Raw genomic sequence first — 19772 nt, forward strand, 5'->3', positions numbered from 1 at the left:
ATTCTGCAGCAGGGTGCAGGGCTCTGCCTGCAGAGAAAGGCAAGGCTGTGTGAGCCCCAGGACTGGCTTTGGCCACTGAATTGTGAGTCAAGGGGTAACCAGGGCTCAGTGCATCAGATGCTGCTGCAAAGGAACTGAGTTCCTCCTGAGCATGAAAGGAGCTCCTTTGTAATTTATGAGTTCTAAACGATGGGCCAAGAATAAGTGTGGCCTGTGCCAAAGTGTCTTTCTCCTCTAGATTGCTGATGCTTGTACAAACATTGTAAAAGTGCCAGCGGTCTCACTAAAGTAGCATTACTTCTAATAATTAGGTTATCATCGTGGGCTTCTGCTGTGTTACAAACGAGATGCCTCTGCCAGAGCCACAGAGATGAAAGTGAATTTATTCACAGCAAGCCCCCTCACACACGCTCCTCCTCCTCCTCCCCGCTGGAGACCCAGCGTACAAATCCTGGCTCAATGTGAGCAGGGCCAGGGCCAGCAGGGTGACACTGTGCGAGTCAGCTCTTCCTCCCCCGGGCAGGGAACAGCTTTGTGAATAAACTGATGGTGTAATGCAGAGCCACCGCTGCTCAACAAACAGCCCCAAACAGGAAGGTGGGAAGCACCTGGGAGAGGTGTGCTGGGCTGCACCCGAGGGACCCCCAGGAAGGGAGCTGCCCAGGCCTTGTGCAGCATGTGAGACACATTGTGGGTGGAGAGCAAACAAAAGGATCTGCATGGAGTTCTCCAACCCTGGTGCATCGATTACAGAGGCGTTTGGAGATACAAACATATTTACATATACAGAACATTACGGAAGTGTATCTCATGAGTAGTGTCCAGCCTTACTTTCCACATTGTTGTACATTTCAGTCACTCCCGCATGGATCTTCTAAGAGAGTTTGTATGAGGACTTTAATAGAAAACAATGTTAGGGCTCAGAATGGTTAAAATATGTCTCCAATCAAAGTAGTTTATTCTGTTCTGGTTTGTTTACAGATCTACAACACATATATCCAAATCCGCTTGGGTCAAAGTGAAATTTAACAAAAGATACACTTCTCAACGCGGCACAACATCGCTCAAATCGCACAGAGGGCAAAATAAAACCCCAAGTAACATTTTGTACCGTTGCTGTCTGGCCAAACACCAACACCAGAAGGTAGGGAGGAGAGTGGGGAGGGGAAAGAACGAAGGAAAAGAAGAAAGAAAGGAAAATGTGGCTGTGTTGGCCAGAACTGGAGGAGTTAACGCGTTTCTCACAATGGGAATTCCAGGTTCTGTCTTAGAGGATGCAGAAGGAGCTGCAGTGTTTTGCAATCTGCAAAGTGAGCGTCAGAGAGCTTTGTGAGGAATGCAAAGATTTGGTTAATCTTTAACTCGATGCTTCTAGCGACAGATATGGCAGCCTTCTCAGGGCGATGTGTGCCATCGGGAGGAGACCTCAGTGCCTTAAACAGGAGTATCTCTGTGAGCCCAGTGAGGGGTTCAACACAACTGCGTAACTAAAGAGGAGGAAACTCGAGGTTTCAGAGCATCTTTCCCTTTTCTCCTTTCTTTTATTTTCCTTCCTGTCTTATATTTTTCCCATTCTCCTCATGCATTCGCTTTCCCACTCGTGGCAGAGACAGCCGGGACCATCCTGGCCAGGAGCCCCAGACCCGGCTGCACGTTTCTGATTGTCAATTTTCTTTCAAAGTTTATTTTTATTTTTTAATGATAAAAAACAAGATGAAAACCTCGGGCTTCCAAAGATGTCTACAAAATTGATTTATGGTTAGTATAAAGACAACAGTATAAATAACAAAGGAGGCGGCAGCTGCTGCACGGATTGCTATGGAGACCCTAATGAAATTAGCGCTATCAGAGGGTGTGGGGTTTTTTTTCTTTTTTTTCTTTTTTTTTTTTTTTTTCTGCTAAGCTTCTAATTTCTTTCCTATTTCAGATAGCCAGAATGCAATTAAAAAAAAAAAAAAATAGAAAAAGTAAACAGCCCACCGAAAGAAGGTGTGCTCTTGTACCCGGTCAATAAATAGGCGCGATGCTCCGCGGGCAGGGCCGGCTCTGCACCCACCGCGGGGCCGGCCCGGCGAAATAAATACCCGAGAAATAATTCCCTTTTCTTCTTTCTTCGTGAAGTGTAACGGCTCCTTGCGTGACGCCGCGGTTTCTTTCACTCTATTAATGACTTACGACTCGCTGTCTTAATTAATCCTTACACAAACTACGAACACCAGCCACGGTTACGACTGCTCACCACTACGCTCCCAACGGCTCGGGCCGGGCGTGCTGACGGGCGGGGCGGCCCTGCGTCGGGCTCCCGAGTGTCGGCGAAGAAACTCTACCAATAGCCACATAAATACATTAAGACGAGGATAAATAATCAGTGATACAAAAATGTCTCGCTTTCAAATAATAAATAGGTATCGTTTAGTCCGATGCGATCCTTACGTTACGGAGGAATTCATAAATTAACTTGTCGGAAATAAGCTGGGCGCTCACAGCTGCTCTAACACACCTCAGCGCGATGCGCTGCTACCTCTACGTGATCCCTACGACTTACCTCGGGCACACCGCTACCAGCTACCAGTCCCCGGGTCGCGGCGTATTGCACTGCCGTGCTCCGAGCAGCTCGGAGCAGCAAAGGGGCGGCCCCGGGGGGCACGCACCCGCCCCGTCGGCCCCGTCCCGTCGGAGGAGTGAGGTAATAGAGGCGAGCCCGCTCCGCTCGCCGCCGCCGGCCCGGCCGCTACAGGTGCGTGAGCTTGGGGGCCTCCTGCAGCCGTCCCTGAGACGCGTGGTGCGAGGAGAGGTCCGTGTAGGTGGGGTGGGGGTCGCAAGGTCCGTGGTGGTGGCCGCCGGGGATCTGCGCAGCGCAGCTGTAGTCCACGCTGGCGGAGGAGGGATGCTGCAGGTGGCCCAGGTTGAAGACGGGCCCCGAGGCCGGCATCGAGTCCACGAAGTTGCCCCCGACGTAGACGGGACTGCCCTGGAGGCCGGGGTTGCCGAAGCCGCCGCCGCTCTGCAGGGGGTGCGGCTCGTACTCCGCGCCCGCGTAGCGCTTTTGCTGCGGCAGGCAGCCGCCCAGCGGCGCCGTGTAGGCGGCCAGCCCGTACATGCTCTGCTGCGCCTTGGCGAACGGCGTGGGCGACGGCGCGTCGTAACCCAGGCCGCCGACGGCGGGCAGCTGCCCCGAGTAGCCGGCGTGGGCCGCGCCGCTCAGCGGGGGGCTGCGCTCCGGGGACTGGCCCGCGGGGGAGTGCATGATGCCTTTGGCTTTCTGGTCCTTTTTGTACTTCATGCGGCGGTTCTGGAACCAGATCTTGATCTGCCGCTCGGTCAGGTTCAGCAGATTGGCCATCTCCACGCGGCGCGGCCGGCAGAGGTAGCGGTTGAAGTGGAACTCCTTCTCCAGCTCCACCAGCTGCGCGCTGGTGTAGGCGGTGCGCACCCGCTTGGAGGCCGGCCCGGGGGGGCTCTTGTCCTCGCAGCTCTCTCCTGCGGGAAGAGGCACGGAGAGCCGTTGGTCCCCCACGAAAGCCCCCGGGGTCCCCGGGAGCCCTCCGCCCCTCCCGCTCCGCCTGGGACCGGGGACGGCCGCCCACACCTCTCCCCCCCCCGCACCCTTCCCTTCCTTCGCCGCCTCCTTCGGGGCCCTCGGCCTGTGAAGGCTCCGTCGGGGCCGCGCCCGAGAAGACGGGACGGGATTCCCCGGGCTGCCCCCTGCAGCCGGGCTGGGGGACCTGGGATGCGGGAGAAGGCCGTGGGAAGGGCATCGGGCCACGGGGCGGAGGCTACCTGAGGGGGGGCAGGTGGTTTTCTGCTTGGAGTTCTGCCGGGACTCCTTCATCCAAGGAAATATCTGCTTGCTGAGGGTGGCGGAGGCCGAGCCGGAGGCGTTGGGCCCCCCCTTGGCTTTTTTCGGGGGGGGCGCGCTGGAGGGATTGGGCGGGGAGGACGGCGGCAGAGCCGGGGGCTGCTGCTCGCCGATGCCGGGGGGCTGGCTGCCCCCGGGGCCGCCCCCGGCCGTTCGCATGCAGCTGCCGCCCAGCTCGGGGCCCTTGGGGGCCGGGCCGCGGCCGGGCGCGGAGCTTTGCACGGAGCAGGCGGAGCCGGGGTACTCGCCGTCCAGGCCGGCCGCACCGTAGGGCTGCTGGGCCGCGCCGTAGGGGTAGGCATCGGCTTTGCCGTACGTGTAGCCCCCGAAGAGCCCCGCGTTGTCGTAGTAGGCGGTTTTCTGCATCTTGCTCTCTGCGATCGCCAAGGCCCGCGGCCCCTGCTCAAAGATCATTGACTGCCGCCCTGCGCCTCACGTCGTCGGCCCGGGCCACTCGCCGCCGCGGGAGCCACCTGGGGAGGGGGACAGCGGGGACACAAGAGACAGCTTCAGTGCGGGGCCGCGAGGGGCCGTGAGGGACACCGGGGAGAGAGAAGGGACACTGGGGGTGGAGTAAGGAGCGTCGGGGAAGGAGCGGGGGACACCGGGGAAGGAGCCACCCGAGAACGATGGCGCTGTGGAGGAGCAGGCACACATGACGGGGTCCAGAGGTCACTTTCTCGAGGCCTCTGGGGACAGACCACGCTCGGGGCCCGGCGGCGGGTGGGTGCCGTCTCCGGAGACCCCCGGGCCCGCACCGGCAGGAACCCCACGGCCGCCTGGCGCCACGCGTGCGCATGGCCGCGCGGGGCTGACATGATGGATGGAGCCGCGCTGCAGCCGGGCAAAGGCAGACAAACCCCGTCCCCTTTGTAAACCCGGCCTTCCTTCTTGCCCGGATTCCTCCGGAGTTAAAGGATAACCGACGCCATTCACTAACTTCTCTTTGCACCATAAAGGATGTCGCAGGTCAGCTCCCCTATTTTAATGCCGTGATGAATTAAAATCCTTCACCCGACGTTTCTCGTCCCTTTCATTCGTCCTCAGCAGAAAGAACCCGAGACACTGAGGATTATTTTTAGGGGATGGTTTTCACTATAGACGCTGGGGACCTCTTTTAAGGGCCTGCGAACTCTCCCCGGTCCTCTCCCCGCCCCCCGATCGGGCTGTTCGGGCTGAAAATGCACGGAGCGAACCCCCCGCGTAGGGCTGTTGGAGCATTTGGGACAGGGTGACACTTTTCCCCCGGCTGCAACGCGGGACTTCTGCTCTTTTATTGCAAGACAGAAACTCGCCCACCATTTTGTTACGGCAAAAAATTTCTTAATTCTTAATTTTTCTTAATTTTTCGCTGTGTTTTTCTCATTGGGTTGGATTCTTCTCTAACATTTTCAGTAATTTTAAGGACTAAGACACTTCGGCTGACTGCATAGTAACTCAGTGTGTCTTAGGAGTTTGTTGTATTTCTACAGGGTTTGAGCCTATTAACACACCAGAGAAAAGTAGCTTGAAAAATTAGAGCAATGTCTGATAATTATCATTTTTCCTGCCCATACTCATGCAGCACCGCAATAGCACCTCTCTTTCCCCCTTGGCAATTGGTACCACCATCCTGACGATGAACCTTCCTAAAATTCCACGCCGGTCACGGCCATACGGGAGGACTGCAGCCCGGCCGGCCCGCCGCCACCCCGCTCTTCCCAAACAAAGCCTGGGATTATCGGGGGGCCGGGAGGGATGGGGAAAGAGCCTTTTTCCTCTCCTGGAGAATGTTGGTGAAAGAGCATCTAAGGAAACAAGGGGTGGCAATTCAGATGATTTCTAATAAACTGTGATGATCTTGACGGGTCTCGCAAGTATTTTTGTGCAAAATAACTCCGTCGCCCGTTTCTCCCTTCCAGCATCTATGTTTTAGGGAGCTGAGGACTGAGGACTCCCGGTAGCACGGTGCTGCCTTAAGTGTATGCTTTCATGTGCCTCGAAAAATAGAGCTCCCATAAGGATGGGCAGAATCTTAAGAAAGAATATTGCTGTTAAGCTGTTAAAAGCCTTATTTCTTTTCTGAAATACCAACTGCTTGTGAACTCTGCTTGAACCTACAAAGGAGGCTATGGGCCATAAATCACATGGACAATGCTCAACTGTTCGGTGGCTCATCTTTAGATCTTAAAAAGAGAGAGAGGGAGAGAAGGAGGAAGAGGGAGACCTTCCAGGTTTTGATTTTCCACGAGTGCAGGGCCCAGGGTGATGTTTTTGTAGCCGACACCAAAGCGAGGGCCCGACACTTGGTTCGGCCAGAAACAGCCTCGAGGAAAAAAGTGACATCCAAATGGTGAGGCCGAGCCGTGGGAGGTGGGCTCGGAGGGTAGGGAGCCGCGGAGTATCCACGGCTGTGCCTCGCATTTCCCTTCCTCCTACCCACAAAGGTTAACCTCATCTCAACCGCCGGGCACGGCGCACCATAATGGGGCTCTTTGTCCCAGCGCCGGTTCCAGCGTCTTCGGGGCTCCCGTCCCCCGCTGCGCGCCCGCCGAGCCCCGCGCGAGGACGCGCGCCCACCCCACGCGTGTGCGCGGCCGGAGCCGTGGTGCCAGCGCTCCCATATTAAGCAGTTCCCTACTAAAACTTCCCCCGCACTTAATTCCGCTTAGGATCAATATCTCATATGATACGGAATAAATAAAAGGCGGTGAGAGCGGCCAGCGGAGCGGTTATTAAAGCAGCCGGAGCTCTCAGGGTGCATATCAATGCACCTGTCATTGTGGTTTGTAGCAAAATTTATGACTGCGAGTGCTGTGGCAGTAAACGCTCCGGCCAGGAATGAAAAGGAAAACACTTCCCAAGCCCCAGCACTTTCAGAAGTGCAAAGCAGCCTGCGCGTAGGAGGGAGCCCGGCTAAAGAATTCCCCACTCGGCACATTTCCCGGCCGCCGGCCCGGAGGGAGCCCCGTATATAAGGGACGCGCCCGAGCCGGCAGCGGCCCGGCCCGCGGGCAGGAGCCCCGGGGACGGCTGCGGGACGGAACGGGACGGGGCGCGGGGCCGTTCGGACAGAGTCGGGGCTGTGCTGAGCCGGGCCGGGGCACCTGCTGAGTGGGACCGCGGGCAGGGCACTGCGGCCTCAGAGAGCGGGCACGGACTCCCCGTCCCCGGGGCGCCCCCCGCTTCCCTGGCCGGGCTCGGCTCGCCCATCCTGCTTGCGGTGGGGCCTGCCCGATGCTGCCATAGCTTTGGCCTGCGGAGCAGCGGCTGCGGCACGGGCCGCCCGTTCCCCGCAGCCTCGCTCCTACCGAGGGGCTGCCGCGGCGGGGGAGTGGGAGACGGATGGAAAAGGAAATTTAGAGAACTCACCACACTTTTGTTTTTTCTTGAATTTTGACTTTAACTGTGTGTGTAGGATCTTCAGGTTCCTTTGGATAATCCTTGGGCGCGGACCTGCAACAGAAGTGAGAACTCTCAGCGGAAGCTGTTTTGTTTTGGACTTTCTTCCTTAGGACTTTGTTAATAAACGCACGTCTCGTCCGCAGCCCCTCACCGCGTCTCTAAGTCCACGTCAGATCTTTTACCAGACAAAGGGCAGACGCTTCTCTTCATTTATTAATAACGCTTTGAGAGAGGCGGGGAGCAAAAAAGAAAAAAAAAAAAAAAAAAAAAAAAAAAAAAAAAAAGCGAAATACCCTCGGACTTCCACCGCCTCCACCGCGGCAAGGAAGAAGGGAGCGGGGGAACTCGGCCCGGTTCGGGCAGCGCTGGGATGGGACCGGGACCGGGAGGGGACAGGGACTGGGACGGGAGGGGAGAGGCCCCGAGCCAAGGCTCCCGCCGCTCCCCGAGGCGCCCAGGGGAGCTCCGCGAGAGCAGAACTACCGCGAGTCCTTCCCTCTGCCCCTCGCTCCCCATCCACCGGCCGAGACAGAGACAGAGAAGCGAAGAAACCCCAACGCTGAAAACACGCCGCAAACGTTTGTTGCTCGAAAGATACATTTTGCTTCTGGTTGTGTAAGGTGTCGAGTCGGGACTTTAAGAACTTCAGAGTGCCAGAAATCCCCCACAAAGAAGCCCGGGTCATTATAAAGACGATATCTCGCAGCCATAAGCCTTTGAAATGACCTTTGGCTCGGATAGCAATAACTCACCCCTTAATGAACAACCAACGGAAGCGCCTCCAATAGCTCACAACACAACAGACCCTACAACTTTCCTCCGTGTCTCCCCAATCCCAGCCCAAACCCGGTAGGATGCGGCGTTACCCCTTCGAATCACCTTAATTTATGCTGGCAAACCGGAGTTGGGGAAGTGGAGCTTCACGATTACACACGGTGCTCTCTCAGGTTCTTGGCCTGGGCCTGTCCCGGGAACGTCTTATATAATATATGCACGTGGGCGTACGTCAACTTTAAGTGCTTTATTTTTTTAAGCAGAGTTCATTAGAAATAGCACTTTGCGGCCTGCGCGAGGAGCGCGTAAGTGGGGCTGCGCAGAGAGCACACAGCGAGCCCGCTGGTGATGAGCACGGTAAGTTTTCATTTTGTGACTAATTAATTATCGACTTCTCTTCCTTTTCCGAAGCAGCCTCAGAAGCCGCTCTGGATGCGCGTTCCTCGGCCAGGGGCCGCCAACCCCGCACCCTGCAGAGCCCCAGCGCTCTGCAGAGCAGAGGGAACCGGGTGCTGCTCTCCCGCAGCCGCTGCAGAGTTGCCGGAGCTCCGAAGGGGAAATCTTTACGATTATTCAGGCGTGGGCCCAATATCGGTATTATTGAAATTTTAGGTGAAGTTGTAAGTGAGTGCTTCCATCGAGCCAAATGAAATGCTGCTCGCAGTAATTGGATTCAGCTGACTAACTTGGCAGGCCAGCAGCTCGGAGGCATACAGCTAAGAAAAATGTTCGCTGCCTTTAACTTCTCATCGAGCAGAGGAACGCGCAGCAGAAAGACACACACACACACACACGCACACACACACAAAAGCCAACAAAAAACAACTTCTTTCTTCCCTTTCCTCTCCTCACTGTCCGTACGCAGCCCTACCCCAATACGATGCGGGGCTCTGCGCAGAGTACCCTCAAACACAGCCTGGGAGCTCCGCTCAGGCCACGGGTCGGGGCCGGGGGAAACCGGCTCCGGGTGGGGGAAGGCAGCTGAGCTGCTGGGAGCTGAGGCCGTTCCCAGCGCTTCTGAGCGGCCGCAGCCCTCGGGCACTCCCAGGCAGGCACCGTCCTGCTGCTCCCACCTCCCGAAAGCACCGGGACGGCTTCCCAGAGGATAAATGTCACCGCGAGCTGCAGCGGCAGAAGCCGGGGGCGCGGGCGGCCAGGTAATAGCAAGACTGAAACAACTGGGAGGAAAGGGGGGTTGCAGCCACTGAGAGACAGAAATGTGGGGGGGAAAGGCATGAGAACGCACCTGGCAGGAAGATTTCAGAAACCCAACGGAGGGGCTGCGTTAACAGACGAGCCTGTTTGAGATCGCACGTTACGAATCAGCACCCTCCCCCCTCCCCCGCCACGGCAACGAGTATCCTGGTGCTCCATCTTACTTTGCAACGGGAGCATCCAGCAAAGTTGTCTCTCACCCTTTTCTTTGTTATTTGCAATTCCCTCCCTGAAACCACCGAAAAATGGAGATAGGGGAAGGATAAAGCTTTTCTCCCAGCTCTTGGGAAGGAGTTCGCCTTTTATTTAAGCGGCATAATAAAAGATAGAGCTTAAAGCCTCCAAGGAGATGGATGTTACTCCACGCGTTATGGGCAGATTACAAACAAATATCGGGCGATCTCCGAATAAAGGCGGTAATGCAGTCCCTGTGGGTAAAGGTCCCGTTTTACCATGCAGTTCCTTACCTGTGTGCCAATTTATCATAATCTGGGCTCCTCACTTTTCAGGATCTGCTCTCTCGCAGTTCTTAGAATACATCCTTCCCCCTTTGTCTGCAGACAGCACTGTCCTAAACCTGATCCTGCGGTTTTACAGACATTTCCACACCAGAATTCCCGATAGAATGAGAACAAGCACGGGCTCAGCTACCAATAAAAGAGAGCGAGTGGAAATCGGAATTTGGTGGGGTTAAAAAAAAAAAAATCAACACACGGCCCTTCAGCCATCAGCCTCCCGGAATCAAAGGCAGCAATTGGCCGCCTCTCGTTTTGTTTTGTTTTTAAATCGTGAGGCCATTGATGAATTTTGGGGACGAGCAGGAGAAAACCCTTTATAACCAGAAATATGGGCACTGCCTTCCAATACAGCCGTGTTTGCCCACGTGATGCCTGGAGCAGCTCTCCGGGCCGAGGCACAGCAGCTCCCAGCCGGGCCCCCCCCCCGCGCCCCGCTCCCGGCCCGGGGCTCCGCGCCTCTCCGCACCGCTCCGCACTTACGCGCCCGCCCGAGCGCCGGGAAAAAGGCGAATTCCGCGGGATGTTCCTAGGGCGCAGAAATTGTCGGCGGAGGGAGAGGAGAGGTTTGGGACCGGCCGAGACCCGCGCTGCTCCGGCGGCCGTGCGCCGGGCGGAATGGAGAGCGCGGATTTTTGTTTTCTCCTTATCCGTCCTGGGAGCAGGCGGGCGGCAGGGACTGGCCCTGGCTGGAGGCTACAGAAGCGTTGGGGAAAAAAACAAAAAGCAAGAACTCATGACATTGTGCCTTAAGCCTGCCTCCCTGCTCCCTGCACAAGCTGAGAGCAGAGCGAACCCGATATGTATCCGTCATGTGTGCCCATAGACCTCGCCAGCAATTTCAGCTCAGCGAAAAAAAAAAAAAAAACACATTTATTGGGTTCTCTCTTTGATTTTCTAACGTATCTGTAGCTATAAATACACCAGCCCTAATCTAACATCTGCTATGATTTCATTACCATCCAAAGCACGGGGATGTGACAGTAACGTATTGCCCTACGATACCGACCGTAAGTGCACTGTAACATTTATCTAAATTACATTGCTTTTCCTGACTTTGCAAACCAGTTATAAAAAGATTGGAGTCCGGTGATGGAAGCGTAAGTTCTGTGTAAATTATTGTGTACGGCTTCGGATTTATAATCCTATATTTCTTCGAAACGACGCACTTAAATCTCGCCCTGAGTAAGAGGTAATGGTTCTTTATATCCTTTCCGTCTGCCATCTATTTCGGCGTCTGTGCGCGTCGCGGAGACCGGCTAGTGTGCCCCCGCAGCCCCGCACCCCGCGCTGTGTATGCGGGGCCGAAAGACTGCGGGGTTCGGTGCGGGGCTGCGGGGGCCCTAGGTCCGGCGCCCCCGAGGAAGTCCTGCAGCATTGGGGCGGCCGCTCGGAGGCTCCGAAAGGGGCCGTTGAAACTACACACGGAGGCCGGCGGGGAGGTGGATGCACCTCGGCACCGCCACCAGAACGAAGGCATCGCAGGGGGACCGCAAAGCTCCTAAGGAAATGTAAATCCTTCGCGCCGGTAGGACTCCGGCTTTGCGCGAATTTGTCTCCAGTAAAGGATCTAAGAGTTCTTCAATCGGAGCATATGTTCATAGAGCAATAAAACAGAAAGATTTACAGTCTCCGCCCGCCCCCCAGCAGCCTCGCACCCTTTCAGGAATTACTTATGATGATTTATAACAACAACTCCGGCAATTGTCAAACTGATAAAATAGCCCGGGCTATATGCGGGAATAAACGCTCTTACGAAGGGGCCGCGATTTATGTTCGGGTCCATTTTACTGCGCCTCTTGGAGGAGTTGGGTTTCCTTCCCGGGCCAACGGGATAATATAAAACTTCATTGATAAAAACGTGGGACTCGCGGTGAAGTAGCGAATCTGTTCCTTAGTCACTACCAAAGCACATAAACATTTGTCATCTTTGAATAATTGAATTAATGTGTTATTGTTTGAATGTATAATTCATAACATAGGAAACTTTGTCTCTGTCCTGCCACCGAAACGGAAGTAATAAAAATCTGCAATCTCGGATTTTTTTAGAAATTACTCCAGCAAGGACAATAAAGAATATCCTGTTTGCAGAAAGCGTTTCCAGCTGACTCCGGGATTTAAGAGAGAAGCCTCAGCCTCGCGGTCCGTATTTCACGGAGTTCGCGGAGGGTGCCTTCCTATCAGCACAACATCCCCCCCCTCCTCCAATTTTCCCCTATCGATCGGGGACGAGAGGCGCTGCGGGGCAGGGTGCGCGGTTCCCTCCCCGCGGGGCCGGCACGGAGCGCGGCCGGGCAGCAGCGGCGCTGCGGGCGGAGCGGGGCGGCCCTGCGCGCCCGCGGTAGCCCCGCCGTCACACGAGGCGCGGCACGATTTACGACCCCTCTTGAAAAGAAATTGAGGGCCTCTCGGCGGCGCCGGCAGCGGGAAGCAGATGCCCTGACAGCCGCGTTGTTCCGCCCCGCGCCTCTCCGCACCTCTCCGCGCCCACCGGCAGCCTCTCCTCCGCCGCTCCGCGCCCCGCGTCCCCGCTCCCTGGGAACCAAAGGTCACCCGCTCCGGCTGCCGGCCGCGGCCGGGCTGCGAGCAGGAAGCGGCGTGCCCTATTTGTCACGGGTTTGACAGCTAAGTTCATTAAGGCTGAAATAAGAAGGAATAAAAGCAAAAAACCTTTACGTACCGGGCGGCTGTTTTTTTTTCGGCAGCTTGCACGGAGCTAGGTGTGCGGAGAGAGGGGCTGCGCCCTTTGTATATTATATTCTTGGGATCTCTTCAGTTTTCAAGTCTGATAGAGTCCTTTGCTTGGCAGATTAATGACGACTCCGTGTTTCTTAAGGGACGTGCTGAATTAATTATTTCGAGAATCACGTGGTCAGGACTTGTAGAAATCTATTCTTATCATCTTCCTCGCACTTTGAAATTCTGCCTGTTATGACTGTTCCTAGCACGATTATTTTGGTCTCTGGGCTTGCAAAAGAAAAAAAAGAGGAAAAAAAAAAAAAAAAAAAAAAAAGAAGAAGAAGGGGGGAGGGGGGGAAGGAAGAAATCAGGGGAAAGGGCCGACCAACATGGCCGTTGGCAGCGGAGCGGCTCCGCGTGGAGAGGTCCCTATTTACTGTACTGTACAGTGCGCGGGGTGTGCTACGGACTGCGCCTCGCCTCTCCATTCTTACCTTAACGACTAGCGGCCATACAGCACGCAGAGCCGTATTGATGTATCGGGGTAACAGGAGGAGCCATTAAACAGCAGAGAGAAAGTATAATCGCTGAATGGGTCTCGGCGCTTAACGCGGGGCTGTGGATGCGCGGCTCCCGCTGCCCCGAGGGCGCACGCGGGCCGCGCAGTGCTTCTCGCCCCTCTACTCGGGATGCGGCTCTTTGGCCCCGTGCCCTGACCGCGCTCCGAGGGGCCGAGTCCTCCCTGGCAGCCCTCCTGGCACCAGCCCAGGGGATGCGGCGTTGGCTGAGGTGCTTATGCGGGGTTGGAATATAATGGTGTCTGCCCTGGGTGCACGGGGCAGTCTAAACTCTCCGAGCCTGTGTTTCTGTGTGATCTTTCGCTCGTGTCAGGCCAACGAGTGAAACTGAAAGCCGCTCACTGCGCTGTATTTTCAGCTTGGCGTTGCGCCGTATTTTCACCTTGACGTCGCGCTTCCCGGAGCCACGCGTCTGTGTGGGGACAGAGGTGGCTTCAGGTGGGGCTCCCGCTCCCACCACACACGCACATACCCGGCAGTCGTTCTAGGAGGGCTTGTTAAATGCAAAGCAGCAGCAAATGGGTGGCAGGCGCTTTTAACTGCAGCCTCAATGTAAATACAGGCTCCAGCTTGGCCTGGAGTCACACCACGATGGCGGGGCCATCGGCAAACCTGTTCAAAGGGACATTTGGACGGATGCAATGTGGAGTCACTCATCTCTTAGCATGGTAATGAAGGGAGGGACAGGCTCTTTGCACGGACCCGCCTCGTAGGGACTGCTGGTACAAGGTACAAAACAGAATCTATTTCTCTACACCTTTTATTATTTAAAATGTATATGGAGGGCTTACATCAAAATTACAGGCGACAATTAGTATAAATAACGCTTTAATCAACGGCAGCAAAACATTTGTAAAGTCTGTAAAACATCACACTTTAACAGAGACCAGAGTATTGCTGGGCAACGCGAGCATTTAACAAAGGCTTCGGTACACCATGTTTCATCCATGATGAAAATAAGGGGTTCCCTCTCCCGCATAAAAAGACCCTGGAAGAAGGTTAAAAATCATAAAAAATAAATCTCGGGTTCCTTCTCCACGGGAGATAATGGCCAGTGGGTGCTCCTGGTCGTTATTGCCCGCATTCCTGACCCTTCGGAGCATTGGCAGCTGGAATCCATTTATTTGCGTTGGTGCTTTCTGCCCCCAGCTCCCATATTCCCGGGGCTTACAGAGCAATGACAACTCTGTAAACTTGCGGTGCCCCGGCCTCGCTCAAAAGGACGTGCAGAGGGCTATGGGAGCCGCGCCTGCTGAAGCCAACACTCGTCCCGGAGATATTAACATTTCAAAAGGCAATGAGCCAAATTCTGCTCGCAGCTACATCCTTGTTTGACTGTAGTGGGCGGGGGAAGGAAAGCTGGGAGCAGAATTTGGCCCTTTAACTTGGGGAGCGATCTCTCACGATAAGGAGCACAAAGCGAGGTCTGCTTATCCCGGGACATTATTTTCCGGCCTGGCACCACAGAGGCCAAACTTGGTATCTCCCCCCAGAGTACCGCGGTCTCCCAGCTCCGAGCCAACTTGTCACAGACTTCGAGCGAGGGCAGCGGGGGGCCGGGAGGGGTATTTTCAAGGGGAGCAGCCAGAGAGAGGGTTGTTTATTTCTTGCTTTCTTTTCTTCTTCTTCTTCTTCTTTTTTCCTCCCCCTTTATCCTAGGTTCGCATGAAGAGAGAAGGGAGGGCTTCGGTCAGCTCCGGAGACGAAACGCAGGAATTGGATGGAACAAAACTTGAAAACTTGCCTGAGGAATTCCCTCCCCAAGCGCCGCTGCGATCTGCTCTCCATGGCAGAGAAAGGGAAGAGCAGTTTGGGTCCAAAAGGTTAAGGGTTTAGAGGTCACTCTTCCCGGCTGAAATACAACTAATCGAATAGAAAATTTGTCCTCTGGGTGAACCTGTTCCTGCAATTTAGCCGAACTTCAGTAAAATACCTTTTCAGCTTCTCAACGTGAAGGCGTCAGAAAAAAAGACGTCTTTACTATGTATGAACTCCGCGCTTTTTGTCGTAGAAACAATGATGCGAATAATGCGGGAATATCCATCTTTAATATCACGACGTGGAGATATTCAAGTATTGCCATGTGCAAGTCTGAGAACTGGGCTAACCCCGAGGAGGAACAAAGAGTTTTCTCCGGGCTCTAAAACAAAAGAGCAAGTCTTACAAGACACTGTGCGGACTACTAGGGATGAGAAAAGGGCAGAAATTAACCGCTGCCCATAGTTAATCCCGCCGAATGCCCTCGTTTTGAAAAGCTCGCCCTTTATTTTCGAATTTATTCATGCCCGTTTTTGCAGTGTTTTCCCGAGTGAGCTGGGGAAGCAGCGAGTCCTCGGTGGGAAGCACTCAGCCCAGACACGAGCACTTTAACTTACACCGATGTTTCAACCTCCCTTTACGGAAGTGCAGCTTCAGCACTTGCTCCGGCTTTCCTTCTTTTCCGTTCTCCCTTTAATAATGCGATCATCTAGTTAAAATCTCCATGCGATGGTCCCTCTCCCAGGCTGCCCTCGGGGAAGGGAGATAAGGGCTGAGCTTAGATAGCACGAGCAGGGTGTAAAGGGGCAGGTTTGGCTGGGTTGGGACTCAAAACGCAGGCTCAGCTCACTGCAACTTTGGCACGATACGAGCAGCAGCCATAGTCAAATACGTGGTTTAAGAGCAGCTCTGCTCCCGTGCAAACCTCCCCTCCTTCCCTCGATAACTTGCTGAGATTTCCAACAGTTTCAGCCATGTGTCAAGGGTTGCTTAAGAACAATCACCGCCCATGTGAAAAGAACCCGAACCAAACCTACCCAACAAACGTAACGTAGACCAAAATTTTAAAAAAAAAAAAAAAAAAAAAAAAAAAAAATCTCAATAAACAAAGCACAAAACCGAACCAGCAACCCATACAGCCCGTCCTTCTGTTGGGCAGAAAATAAATCTAAAACCAGCCAGAAATAAGGCATGTAGCTTTGAGCTCTGATCCATCCCAGAAATCACATTGATTTTTCACTCCGGGGTTTTCTTTGTGGTTTATTTTTGCCTTTTAAATGACGTATTGCTGGTTAAAAGTACAGCGCCGAGCAGGGCAGACTTTGGGAAGAGATTTCGAGCCCGTTAGTCCCGGTGGCACACGGTAAGGAGCAGGGACGCTTCTCCACAAAGGAAGAAATGCATAAAATGGGACCAGAAAGTTGTGTACGTTCAAGACAAGTAAACATCATACGTGGGCTCGTGAGACTGGGAAGTAGAGATGCTGCATTTCAGCCCTTTTTCCCATTTTTTGGTTTGACTTTTTTTCTTTTTTTCTTTTTTTTTTTTTATCTTCACTCTTCTACGTAACAAATAAATAAATACGCTAACACCATCAGGACACAAAATAACCCGTTTTCACTTAATTCCTATGCACAGCTTCTGAAAATTATGGAAATGAGCGAGTAATTTTCATCACACCAAGAAAGGTAAAGCAGCACAAAAAAAGTTCACAATCGCGAGTCTTTGTGTTCAAAAAAGGACTATGCCATAAATTTCTTGTCCTCAACTTGCCCCAAAAGCATCGCACTCGCTGCCTGGGATAAAAAGACAATTAAAAGCAAAAATTCCAGAATAAAGCATCGAACCTTCACTTTCAAATCCAATACTGAAACACGGGACAGTTTCATTTTCAATGATTTATTACTTTTTATGGACAGAAGGTCTCGTTTAATATTTTCCCAATTCCTACTGCCTGTATGATGCTTTTTTTTCTTTCTTTCTTTCTGTGCTAGCGAGAGGCAAATAAAATAAAAGTCCGAAGTAGCGTCATTTAGTCTCCTTTGTACCACAGTACCTTATGGAAAGATGGCAGTTTCTCGACTCCTTGGCTGCTACACGCAGGTTCTGCTTGGATAGTGTCACTTATGTACAGTACTGGTCAGAATCGAAGGATGAAATGGAAAATGTCACCTCTTCTATAAAGTTGTCAAGTCAGTCTGATGGTCCTTGGGAACAGTCTGTAAGTGGGGGTTAGAACCGGAGGAGGAAGACCTGCCCTTAGTGTTGGGCAGTTTGTGGTCTTTTTTCCACTTCATTCTTCTGTTCTGAAACCAGATCTTGATCTGGCGCTCAGAGAGACACAAAGTGTGCGCTATCTCGATACGGCGGCGCCGAGTCAGGTACCTGTTAAAATGAAATTCTTTTTCCAGTTCTAGGACTTGCTGCCTGGTGTAAGCTGTTCGGGAGCGCTTAGGTTCCCCTCCGCTGTAATTGGGGTTCACTGGGAAAGAAACACGGAGAACTTTACAGACCGAAGGGGGACTTTCCGCCTCGCCTTCCCACGCGGCCCCAGCGGCGCTCCGGCGGTGCCCGGCGCGGCCGTTCCGCGGGGCCGGCTGCTACCGCGGCTCCTGCGCGGAAGAGCCCCGCACGCCGACGGCCTATTTCCTCGGCAATAAAAATTTATGACGAGTGTAATTGGCCGCCTCGCCTTAAAGCCTCGCCAGGGCTCGAGCGAGCATCCCTGAGGACACACGCGGGAGCGGGGTAGAAGAGCAAAGTAAGAAGAGGATCCTTACCCGAGTTAACATGGACTTTCTTCATCCAGGGATAAACTACTGCTGGCTGCTTAACTGCTGACCCGTGGGGGGCTTTGAGGGCTGGCTGCTGGCCGCAGGCTCGGGAGTTGGACATTGGAGGCGGAGGACAATGCTCGGCTTGGCCGGGGAAGTGGCTCGGAGGGGCGGACTGCTCCTGTCCGTGACCCCGCGGCTGCACGGTGGAGCCCTGGGCACCGGCGCAGCCAAAGGGCTGCTCGCTGTAGTTTGACCGTGGGTAGAGCCCCTGGTGCTGGAAATCGGAGCCCTGCGAGGCCCCGTAATACTCGGCCCCCTGTTCGCCTAGGTAGCTGCTCTGCAAATATTCCTCGCAAGGAGGAAATTTGGGATCCACATACTTAGAGTTCACCATATACGAACTCATGGCCATTAATTTCGGAAGGTAGAAAATACTAATTTTTCTCGTGTTGTCTTTTTTTCTCCTTCCATAGAGCCCTCCTACTTGCTGTCAACTGAATAAAGTTAGGCGTGCATGTGACCGGCCCGGCCAATGGGGAGGCGGGGAGCCGATCACCGGATTTGTGTGCGCCTCAGAATTTCCACGAATTTAACTAAATAATATACGCGGAGCTGAGTGACCCCTCCGCGCCGGGGTTCGCCCTCCGGGGCCGATCCCGGAGTTTTGGGGCCATTCCCCGCGTGCGGCCGCCTCCCTGCCCCCAGGTGCGGGCAGCCTTTGTCTGAGCAGAGCCCTCATCTCCCCCCCGCTCCCCCCCCCGCCCCATCCGCCGGGCGGGATGGCCGCCGGGCTCCGGTACGAATAAAACCTCGAGAGAGATGCGGAGAGAGGAGTCGGAGCGGGACTTGAAGGGAGGGAACAGATAAGGAGGCGAAGAAAAGAAAAGACATCAAAGAAGAGGGCAATATGATGTACAATAGACCTGTCCTGTCTTTGTCTCGCAGAGGTCATCCAAAAGTTACCAGAATTTCGTTCTGCTGAATAAAATTAGGCAATCAGTAACTTCTCATTCACTTTTCGACCTCAACACATACGTGTGCACACGTGGGCACACACGCTCGCTCGCACACTCACATACAAAATCTGTGCGTGTGCGTACGAAAGCATCCAGATAACGAGAAACTGTCCACTTTCGGCCACCAAAGTTCAGCCAATTGCACTGAGACGGCTTCTAATTGGGTTACAAACATCACGGGTTTAAAGAGAGAAATTCAATCCTCGCTCATCAACATCCTTCCTGGAGCGCAAGGAAATACGTCCCAGTGAGTCGAGCGCTGCTTTCGCCGCTGTCGTAAATATTTGGGTGAGATTTGGACACACGACAGAGAAATTCTGGCAGCGCCCAGCACATCGGGCTAATTTATGGGGCTTTTGTTAAAGGTTCGCTCACTGATTGGCAGACTTTTTTTTTTCTTTTTTTCTTTCCTTTTTTTTTTTTTTTTTTTTTTTTTTTTTTTTTTTTTTTTTCCCCCGCAATATTTTTTAGATCTCCTGAGATTACTCGTTTAAATCCACAGTCTGCCAGCGGGAGGTAGGGCTGAACGACCAGGGGAATTCTCAGAGACGTTCTAAAATCTGCTTAAATGGGAGAAAGGCGGCAAAACTTTGGGGATTTCTCCGTGTTCAACACGCACACGTCTTTTGGTTCCGTCAGTGCCCAAACCCCTGGCCGTCTGCAGAAAGGTGAAGTTTTTGCATCGACCATATATTCCCCTAGAATCGAATCTGTGACTATATGAATATCACACAAATTCGGTTCTACAGGGTATATATAGACAACGTAATAACGTTCTGTTTTCACCTACCCTACAGCAGCTCCCTGCAATCCTTACTCCTTACTGTCTTCTGAGGAATGCCAACTACTCGGTGGGGACCGAGCTCACAAACACGGCTTTGTAGGAAGGTGGGAATACGGGAAGGATTCACGGCTGTTATTATTGACGAAATGAAGCTTTACGACTCTGCACCAACTGATGGTGACGAATTTCAGCTAACACATCCTCACAAGACCTGCTGACGGCTTTAGTGCTCGCCGTTTTCGACCTTGCTACAGAAAACGGACATTCCCAGTAAAAAATCGCTATTTAGAATGTTACTAGTTAAAACCTTACAGGAAATAAAGCGTACACCTATTTGTCCTGATACGAATCTGAAGGCATTTTATCTAGTCAGAATTTTCCCACTCGAGGGAAAAAAAAAAAAAAAAAAAAAAAAAAAAAAAAAAAAGGAAAA

General features: G+C 53.5%; 2 protein-coding genes across 2 annotated transcripts in view; both read right to left on the minus strand.

Moving 5' to 3' along the window:
- Positions 1 to 2731: 2731 nt before the first annotated feature.
- The window catches only part of HOXD3 (homeobox D3), a 26042-nt gene continuing 9001 nt past the window's right edge, over positions 2732 to 19772 (minus strand). Inside the window, exons 2-4 of the mRNA XM_042822663.1 lie at positions 7211 to 7294; positions 3781 to 4332; positions 2732 to 3480 (exon numbers count right to left, since the gene is read on the minus strand). Coding sequence (XP_042678597.1) covers positions 2732 to 3480; positions 3781 to 4273 — 1242 coding nt within the window. The 5' untranslated portion in view covers positions 4274 to 4332; positions 7211 to 7294. The remainder of the gene's footprint in view (positions 3481 to 3780; positions 4333 to 7210; positions 7295 to 19772) is intronic.
- On the minus strand, positions 13796 to 18221 carry HOXD4 (homeobox D4). The gene is made up of 2 exons (XM_042822664.1): positions 17543 to 18221; positions 13796 to 17244 (listed from the first exon to the last, which is right to left on the minus strand). The coding sequence occupies exons 1-2, from the start codon at positions 17949 to 17951 to the stop codon at positions 16940 to 16942; spliced, it is 714 nt and encodes a 237-aa protein (XP_042678598.1). The 5' UTR covers positions 17952 to 18221; the 3' UTR covers positions 13796 to 16939.

This window comes from Centrocercus urophasianus, unplaced genomic scaffold (assembly GCF_019232065.1).
Source record: "Centrocercus urophasianus isolate 14NV4802_14NV808 unplaced genomic scaffold, USGS_Curo_1.0 seq_20, whole genome shotgun sequence".
In the NCBI taxonomy this organism is placed as follows: domain Eukaryota; kingdom Metazoa; phylum Chordata; class Aves; order Galliformes; family Phasianidae; genus Centrocercus; species Centrocercus urophasianus.